Source organism: Chiloscyllium plagiosum, chromosome 3, assembly GCF_004010195.1.
Source record: "Chiloscyllium plagiosum isolate BGI_BamShark_2017 chromosome 3, ASM401019v2, whole genome shotgun sequence".
In the NCBI taxonomy this organism is placed as follows: Eukaryota; Metazoa; Chordata; class Chondrichthyes; order Orectolobiformes; family Hemiscylliidae; genus Chiloscyllium; species Chiloscyllium plagiosum.
Window position 1 is genome coordinate 27,306,449 of NC_057712.1, and position 10,205 is coordinate 27,316,653.

The window sequence follows — 10,205 nt, forward strand, 5'->3', positions numbered from 1 at the left end:
TTGTAGAGGCTAAAAATGCTTTGAGACATCAGGAAATTAGTTATCCATCAGAAAACCTAGCCTCTGATTTGTACTTGCAATTACTGTATTCATGTAGCTGCTTCTGGTCAGTGGTAATTACAGGATGTTAAAGGTGGGGGAGTAAGATGACGCTAATACCATTCAGTATCATGAGGAAGGAGTTGAACTTTCTCCTACCGGAAATAGCCACTGCTGGGATGCATATATTACATTCCACTTACCAGCATGAGCCTGAATAGAACATAGAACATTACAGCACAGTATAGGCCCTTCAGCCCTCGATGTTGCGCCAGCTTGTGGAACTGATCTGAAGCCCATCTATCCTACACTACTCCATTTTCATCCATATGTTTATACAACGTCCATTTAAATGCCCTTAAAGTTAGCGAGTCTACTACTGTTGCAAGCAATGCATTCCATGCCCCTACTACTTTCTGAGAAACTACCACTGACATCTGTCCTATATCTATCACCCCTCAATTTAAAACTATATCCCCTCGTGCTAGTTATCACCATCCGAGGAAAAAGGTTCTCACTGTCCACCCTATCTAACCCTCTGATTATCTTATGTGTCTCAATTAAGTCACCTCTCAATCTTCTTCTCTCTAATGAAAACAGACTCAAATCCCTCAGCCTTTCCTCATAAGACCTTCCTTCCATACCAGGCAATATCCTTGTAAATCTCCTCTGCACCCTTTCCAAAGCTACCACATCCTTTCTATAATGTGATGACCAGAACTGTACGCAATACTCCAAGAGTGGCCACACAAGAGTTTTGTATAGCTGCAGCATGACCCCGTGGCTCCGAAACTCAATCCCTCCACCAATAAAAGCTAACACATCATATCCTTTCTTAACAATGTTCCAGGTTTTGTCAAAAATGGACACTGATAAATTTCATTATCTGAGGAATTATGAAATGTATTGAACAATATTCAGCATAGATGAACAGTCCCATTTCTGACCTTATGATGAAGAGAAGGTCATTGATGAAACATCTGAAATGGTTGAGCCAAGGGCACTGCCTGAGGAACTCCTGCAATGATGTCCTAGAGCTGAGACACTTGGCTTCCTACAACCACACAACCTACAACCATCTTCCTTTGTGCTAGGTGTAAATCTAATTCCCCTAATTTCCATTTGATCAATTTTACTTTGGCTCCTTGATGCCAACCTCCGTAAAATACCATCCTGATATTAAAGGCAGTCTCACTCTCATCTCTGACCTCTGGAATTCAGTCCTCTTGTCCATGTTTGGCAGCAGTGAAATTTGGAGTTTAGAAGCCTTGATGGAACCCAGACTGAGCATTGCAGATTATTGATGAAGAAATGGTGCTTGATAGCCTGCCATTGGCTTCTTCCAACACTTTGCTAATGATTGTGATTGGCCTGGCCAGTGGCTGGGTGTATTTGCTTTGTCTATTTTTTTTTTGTCAACAAAATGCTTAAGGTCAATTTTCCAAATGCCCTATATGTGACGACAAAATGCTTGGTGCTGGCTCTCAGAGCTAAATTTTCATGACCAATGTATAAAGGAGTTCCAAAAGGAATATACAAAGTGCAGGGGGAACTTATAAAGTTAATTAGGAAAACAAAGAGAATGCTTGAAAAAGCATTAGCCAGTGGATTAAAGAAGCACTGAAAGGTTCTTAAAAAAAAACTTATAAAGAGCAAGAGAATAACTAGGGAAAGAGGAGGGTCCTTTAGGGACAATAGAGGTAATTTAAGTCTAGACCTGGAAGATGTGGGTAAAGTCCATGGTCAATACTTTGTATAGTCTTCAAAACGGAAAAGTATGATGCAGGTTTAGACATCAGGATGGAGAACTGTGAAATATTAGAAGGAATTAACATAAAAAGGGGTACTAGATCATCTAGCAGTATTAAAAGTGAGTAGGCCTGTAAGCCAGGTTATTGAGGGACGCAAGGGAGGAGATATCAGGTACTCTGGCAGTAATTTTCAAATTGTCTGTGGTCACAATGTGAAGTGCCAGAGGTTTGGAGCACTGCTAACACTCTTCTGTTATTCAAAAAGGATGACAAGGATAGACCAAGAAATTATAGCTCAGTGAGTCTAACCTCGGGGCTTTGGAAATTATTAGGAAGAATTCTGAGAGACACAGACTAGTAAAGGCTAGTTAGCAAGGATTTTTTAAGGGAAGGTTGAGTTTGACAAATTTGGTTGAAATCTTTAAGGAGCTAACCAGGAGTGTTGATGAGGCTAATACAGTTAAGGTCATCCACATGGACCTTAGCAAAGCTTTTGATAAATTATGTCATGGCAAACTAATCAAGAAAATAAGAGCCCATGAAATCAAAGGCATAGAGGCACATTAACCAAAGAGTATAGCTTTAAGGTAAGAGATAGAATGCTAAGAGTGTTGAGGCAAAAACCTTTCACTTGTAGGGTGGTGGGTGACTAGAACTCACTGCCTGAAAGAGTTATTGTGTCAGAAACTCTTGTAAGGGTGCAGGGTTAGTACTTTGTGGATTACACCAAACTTTGTGGTAAAGTGGATAGTGAAGAAGGTTATCTCAGATTACAAAGAGATCTTCATCAATTGGGCCAATGAACTGAGGAGTGGCAGATGGAGTTTAATTTGGATAAATGTGAGGTATCGCATTTTGCTAAAACAAACAAGGGCAGGACCTATACAGTTAATGATAGGACCCCAGATGGTGTTATAGAACAGAGAGACCTAGGAATTCAGGTACATAGTTCTTTGAAATGTGTGTCACAGGTAGAGAGGGTGGTGAAGAAGGTATTTAACACATTTGTTTTCATTGCTCAGACCTTTGAAGATAGGAGTTGAGATATCATGTTAAGGTTGTACAAAATGTTGGTGAGGCTTCTTCTGGATTACTGTGTGCAGTTCTGATCACCCTGCTATAGGAAAGATGCTATTAAATTTGGGAGGGTTCAGATAAGATTTACCAGGATGTTGCTGGGAATGAAGGGTTTGAGTTATAAAACTAGGCCAGATTGCCTGGAAGTTTTGCACTGGAGTATAGGAGGTTAAGGGGTGACCTTATAGAGATATATAAAATGTGAGGGGTATAGATAAGCTGAATAGCAAGAGTCTAGGGTGGGGGTGTTCAATACTAGGGGGCATATTTTTAAAGTGAGAGGAGTGAGTTTTAAAAAGGACATGGGGGCAAATTTTTTACAGAGTAATTCATATGCAGAATCCAGTGTCAGAGGAAATGGTGGATACAGGTACAGTTACAACATATAAAATACATTTGGGCAAGTACATGACTAGGAAAGGTTTGGAGGGATATGTGCCAAGTGCAGGCAAGTGGGTCTAGTTTAGTTTGGGAACATGATCGACGTTTATTAATTGGACTGAAAGGTTTGTTTCCATGCTGTATGACTCTATACCTCAATGACTCAAAGTGTTGAGACATTCAATTGTGTTGCCATAGCCTCCAGAGTTATGGGCCAAAAGGTAAAAATAGGATTAGTATAGTCAAATCTTTGTTTACCAGCCTGGAGGGCCTCCTTCTATGTTGTAAATTTCTAGGAGTCTGAGAGTGTAAAGCAAGGTACTTGAGGCAGGAAATTTGTGAACTCCATGTATCCACCTCAGTTTAAAAGCCCAGTTCAATCCAATATTTTGCTCCAAGAGATAGCAGTAGTATTGAGTCTGGCACAACAATTCCAAAAGTAGATAATAGTTGACCAAATGGGGTTGTGGGTGAGTGCTGAGCTTAGGTGGTTTGAAGGACTCAGTTGCCTTCATCCCTCACAACTGCTCAACACCCCACCCATTCCTAATTTCATTTCCTTGCCACACATGACCCTCATATAATTCTATGCCCTCATACCTTCCATGCCACTCATTACTTGCACCTACCCTATACTACCCCCATAGCCATAAAGCTATTATCTTCCATGGGCAAACCTCAGGCAATTAGAAAAATCCAACATTATAATAGTCTATCTTCATATACATTCAGTTGTGAAAGATAATCTCAATAACGATACCCAGTCTCCTTAAGTGGTTAATAGCTTATAAAACCAAACAATTTCTATTCAGACATCAAATAAAAGACAGCTAATCCTTTGACAGTGTCTGTAAACTGTCAATCAAACTTAGCTTGTAAGTTTGCTTGCTGAGCTGGTTGATTTGTTCTCAGACATTTTATCACCACGCCAGGTAACATCATCAGTGAGCTGCTGAAATGTCAATCAAACTGTTTGCTCAGAACCTCCTGCTGAGATAATTGTAGATTTCAAAACTCTATCAAGAATTCATAATAATATAATGATAACTCTTGAAGAAATATCAGTCAAGAACTCAATTAAAACTGTTTGAACAGATGGTAATGTTTTATTGTAACTTATACCAATTAGCCTGTCAAACAAAATGCCAGTAATTTTTAAAAAACTTTTACTAAGAGCTTACAGATTTGTTTTAAATTATGAAGATTAGGGTTTTTTTTAAAAAAAAACTGCAGATCATGGCATTTAAAATCAATTTTATCCATCCTTTGAGTGTTTTTATCTTCTCCATCAATTCATGACTCTAAGACTGTGGAAAAATGCTCCTGCAAAAGTCAAAATTGAGTCTCGAACTCTGCAACTATTTCAAATCCTGCTGCTGCATTTGGATTTCCCACCTGTGTGAATCAGACTCTGTCCCCTCCCCTATCAGCAAATACTTGATTTGTCACAATTGAGTCTGCGACATTACATCCAGATCTCAAACAGCATTTTTAAAGGTCCACATAATGTTCCTGACTCTGCAAAAATCTGACCGTTATGGAATTCTGGAATTCACAACAGTAATCCCTCCTTTCAATGGGTGCAACTGCCATAGTTTTTTTAAAAAGAATGCAGTATTTACCTGTGAATTTGTTGCATGAGAAAGCAAAAAAAAAACAATGTAAACCTCTTTTCTTTTGTTTGCTTAGTACTTCTGATGTTTGTGAGATACTGAAATAGTTTTGCTTTACAATGTTCCCCTTCACCTTTCCTTCTCCTCACAGGTCACTCTCCACCACATGTCCTCTTTCAACTTGGAGGGCGGGACGACCTGGGGCGAGGATTTCTCCATGACTGCTGTCATTGTCACTCTGTAATTGACTGGCGAAGGAGGTGCAATTCAGGTAGGGCATCATCCCTTCCCATTCATCAAATGTAATTTGTTGAATAACAGATTTAAAATCATCAAAATTTAGGAAAATTATCTTTGTATGCTGAATATTTTTTAACTGGTAAAATGATCATAGTTTCTACCGATGTAAACCTCATTCATTTCAGTTAGTTTATTGGGAAATTTGAGCTGCTTTGCGTCAGCCACTGAAGCTCTCTTCTGATTCCATTGTGATGTGTTGCTATTCAGAACTGTGGGTGGATGACGTTCTTTTTGTACTTGAATAGATGGTGGTGTGTTCTTGCTTACATTGGGGCAATTTGCATGGATTGAATAATGCCAGCTTAGAATGAATTTAGTGAATAAATATAAGTGGGTTATGACTACTCATTTATCTGCAGATGTTGCTTCTGACATTTTTACTTGATGGATTCATGAGCAATTAATTTTTGAATTATCTGACGCCTGGTGCACATGCAAAGCAGTCTCACCCTTAATGATGGTGGAGTCCAGCATGTGATCAAGTGCACCAGTCAAGATTGAAGCATTTGCAAGCATCTTTAGCTTGAAGTGCCAGGTTGATGATCCAACTCTGCTGCCTCATGAGATATCCAGTATCATAGATGTCAAAAATAAGTCTGTTTTGTTGTTAATTGTTCGTTGGATGCGGGCTTGCTGGCTAGGCCATACCTAATTGCACTGAGGGCATTTAAGAGTCAACTACATTGTTGGGGATGTGGACTCACCGGTGGGCTAGACCAGGTGAGGATGGTAAATTTTCTTCCCTAAAGTACATTAGTGAATCAGATGGGTTCTTATGACAATTAAAAATGGTTACATAGTTACCATTAGAACAGTTCTTTATTCTAAATATTTTTGTTGAATTCAAATTTCACCATTTGTCATGGTGAGATTTGAACCCATGTTCTCTGAACGTTGGCCTGGGGTTCTGGATAACTAGTCCAGTGATATTGCCACATTCCTCCCTCCGCAAATTTATATCACATGTTAAGATATAACTGAGCACACTAGTTACAAAAAAAGCTCCGGGTCTCATCAGCATTCCACCTCTAGTACTGAAACCTTTCCTCCAGAACTAGTTGTACCTTAGTCAAGATGTTCCAGTACAGTCATAACACATCTACTTGGTATAGTGGCTGTTTCAAAGGTATGCCATTTCCACAAAAATCTGGACAAATCTGACACTGCTAACTGCCACCAGCAAAATGATGGAAGAAGTTGTCAATGCTGCTACCAAGCAGTACTTGCTTATTAATAACCTGCTCACCCATGCTCGGTTTGGATTCCGCTAAGGAACATTTGCCTGCAGGCTTCCTTACACCCTTGGTCCTACCATGGTTCAAAGACTTTAATTCCAGCTGGAATATGAGAGTGACTGTCCTTGATATTAAGTTGATGTTTAATTCAATGCAGCATTAAGGAACCGTGGCAAAATTTAAGACCCATCTAGATGTATTTTAAATGTTGTAATCGTACTAGCCTACACGCACTACCCTCTGCATGAAAAAGTTGCCCCTTAAGTCCCTTTTAAATCTTACCCCTCTCACCCTAACCTATGCCCTCTAGTCACTGCTCTATGGTCACAGCATAAACGTAATTGTTTTACCCAGTTGCTGATAAACAAGCAAGTCCTGACCGGACTCAACCAGCCAGCAAAACCTGTAGTACAGTGTTTAACATTAACTGTGATTATGCAATTGCACAACTTTTGCTAGATAATCCTGTAAATGTGAGGATTATACTGACAACCATTTAGTATTGTCAGTCGTGATCGAAGGTGTCGTACTTGTATATCTTGGAAGTTCCATTTGTAAAGATACAGGGCCCTGATCTTTGCAAATAGAAAGACATGCAAACACTCTGCTTGTTTTAACTCAACAAAATAGGTTAAAAACAATGACTGCAGATGCTGGAAACCAGATTCTGGATTAGTGGTGCTGGAAGAGCACAGCAGTTCAGGCAGCATCCAAGGAACTTCGAAATCGGCTTTTCGGGCAAAAGCCCTTCATCAGGAATAAAGCACGCTTTAGGCTCACTGCCTTTATTCCTGATTAACGGGCTTTTGCCCGAAACGTCGATTTCGAAGCTCATTGGATGCTGCCTGAACTGCTGTGCTCTTCCAGCACCACTAATCCAGAATCAACAAAATAGATGACAACCATTTGCTCATTCATTTCCCAGGGCAATGCCCTGACTAATTAGAATCTACCTACCTGGTTTAGCTTTTAAACAATCCTGGCTGTTAATTGTCAATCAGCTTTAATGGGTGCATTTTCCATGACAACACCTCTACTATTCATAGTCCGTTTGCCAAACAATCAGCACTTTCCTCTCAGTTTTAATGTTGGATATTCCCGTGAAGTTATATTTATGTGAATTTACCTGACCAGTGCAAGGTGAAAAAGTTTAACAAAATCGACTGAATCTTAATTTTTATGGCCAAATGCAAGTTACATCAATTTTAGTTGGATGGTTTTTCACTTTGAGGGCAAGCACGATTTCTTGCCATAACCTATCAAATTCGCCTCTGTAATTTACCTAACCCAAAGCTATGGCTAGCATTCAGCCCTTTTTAAGTCATTGCTGACAGCTTCCACATTATTGAAATGCCAATGTTCAATTTGTAAAGACCAATAGAATGGTGCAAATTGCCTTTGATTAGCTTTTGATCCCCAAGCATGTTTGCTCTGCATGCTTTGCAAATGGACAATTAAATGAACTGAAGTTATATGAAGCTGGAGCAAACACCAGCCTCACGAGATTGTTCTTCAGTGCCCTAGCGCCACAGTATTCCAACATCCCATTTAGCCCCATGCCCCTGATGTGGAGTTCCAACACATTCTGGTGGTTGCATTGTTTACTGATGAACAATTGTGATTATTCCTCAAAAATGACAAGATACCTTGAGACCATGAATTGCATTAGATGAACATAATATCTTGTTTCTGCATTTTCTTTACAGTATTACTTTATTCTACTATACACTCTTGGTTTATTGCATTGCAAAGTTTTTGTTACCCTCCTGTTCTTCAGATGGTGCTTTCCTAAATGGTGAAAAGTCATAAACAGAGGAGGCCAACATCGATGTGTGAGTCCAGGTGCACAGGTCATTGTAATGTCATGAGCCAGTACAGTCTGTACTGATATAATGTGGTAGTTCCATTCCTGTGTGATCCACATTTTGAGAAAATCATGTAATAACAGTATTATTTAATTTAATGGGACTGGAACCATGTTATAGCCAATACAGGGAAGGAAAGTTCATGTTTTACTAACAATGGTCTAAATTCTTAAATCATGTTACAGCCAATTCGTGTTGAAGAAATGCACATTATAACAGAACCGACTGTACAGAAAATAATCAAATAAGCTAAAGAAATACTGGCCTTAATATCAGGTGCACTAGAAAATAAGGAGATAGAAATTATGCTTCAACCATGTAGAGGTCTGGTTAAGCTATACTTCATTTGCTGTGAGCAGTTCTGGGCATCATCCCTGAAGAAGGATATATTGACCATGGAGGGAGAACAGTTTAGATTTACCAGATATCAATCTGGTCTTTGTGGGTTAAAATTATTAGTGATTACATAATCTAGGATTATATTCCTAGTATTTAGAAGGTAATCAGCTGATTTGATAAAAGCTGTCAAGGTAGTTGGGGGAAGAAAAAAATGTTTGCTTGGGAGAACGTATTTCCACTTGTTTGGCAGTCTAGGACCTCGAGGCAAGAGTTTAAAAAACAAAGGCAGACTTCTCAAGGATAAAATTAGGAAGTGCAGTGTTGTGGGAGTTTGCAATTTCCTTTGACAAAAGGCAATTGATGTTAAATTATTCCATTTAAAACTGAAATTGATAAATCTTTGTTAACCTAAAGTCCTAGGGGATACAATGCAAAGGTTGTTAGGTATGAAGCTAAGTCACAGAGAGCCAAGATTGTATGAAATGATGAATGTAGCTCAAGGAATTAAATGACTTGCTCCTGTTCCCCTTTCAGTCTTGGTTCAAGCTATTTCTTCAGTTGCACCAAAGATAGTGTTCAGAATAGAAATCCTTATAGAAATCCAAAGTTTGAAGGAGCAAGGTTAGTTCATTAAAGTCACTGCAATTATTTCTTGCATGTCATGATTATATCCTTCCTTTGCCCCATATATGAGTAATCAGAATATTTAAAATGTATATTTTCTGACCTCCCATTCCAATAGAGCTTTGATTCCATTGATAGAATTAAGGGCCCTGGCTACAGGTAAAGAGACATATGGGATACTTGCTTTTATTAGTCGAGGCATAGAATTTAAGAGGAGGGAAGTTATGATGTTGAATATAGTGTTAGGCAAAGCTGGAGTGCATTTCTGGTCACCACACTATTGGAAGGACGTGTTTGCTCGCGGGACAGTGCAGAGGAGATCCACCAGAATGCTGTCCAGGCTCGAGCTATGAAGAGAGACTACATAAGCGAGGGTTGTTTTCCTTGAAGCAGAGAAGGCTGAAGGGAACTTTGATAGAGATATGCAGAAGTATGAAGTGCATAGATAAGTACAACTGGCATAAATCTTTCTCCTTAATAGAGGGGTCAGATACAAGGAAAATAGGGTTAAAATAGAGGGCACTAGGTTTAGATGGGATTTAAGGAGAAATATAATGGTTATTTGGAACTTATTGCCTGAAAGGGTAGTAGAGACAGAAACCAATACAACATTTAAGTACACTTGAAATGCCAGACCGAATAATTGCCGGAAACTGGGATTAGAGTAGCAAGGTACTTGATAACTGGCACAGACTCAATGGGCCTCACAGCCTCTTTCCATACTGGCAACTGACACTCTGCAGCTAGTTTCCCTCCGTGACTACCTGGTCAGGTCCACGCCCCCCTATGACCCACCCTCCCATCCTGGAACTTTCCCCTGCCACCGCAGGAACTGTAAAACATGTGCCCACACCTCCTCCCTCACCTCTATCCAAGGCCCTAAAGGAGCCTTCCACATCCATCAAAGTTTTACCTGCACATCCACTAATATCATTTATTGTATCCGTTGCTCCCGATGCAGTCTCCTCTACATTGGGGAGA

General features: G+C 39.6%; 1 protein-coding gene across 2 annotated transcripts in view; it reads left to right on the top strand.

Annotated features, from left to right (window-relative positions):
- The window catches only part of dlgap2a (discs, large (Drosophila) homolog-associated protein 2a), a 729,001-nt gene that overhangs the window by 168,951 nt on the left and 549,845 nt on the right, over positions 1 to 10,205 (top strand). For both annotated transcript variants that reach the window (XM_043678985.1, XM_043678996.1), the window contains exon 3: positions 5,013 to 5,132. In XM_043678985.1, coding sequence (XP_043534920.1) covers positions 5,013 to 5,132 — 120 coding nt within the window. The remainder of the gene's footprint in view (positions 1 to 5,012; positions 5,133 to 10,205) is intronic.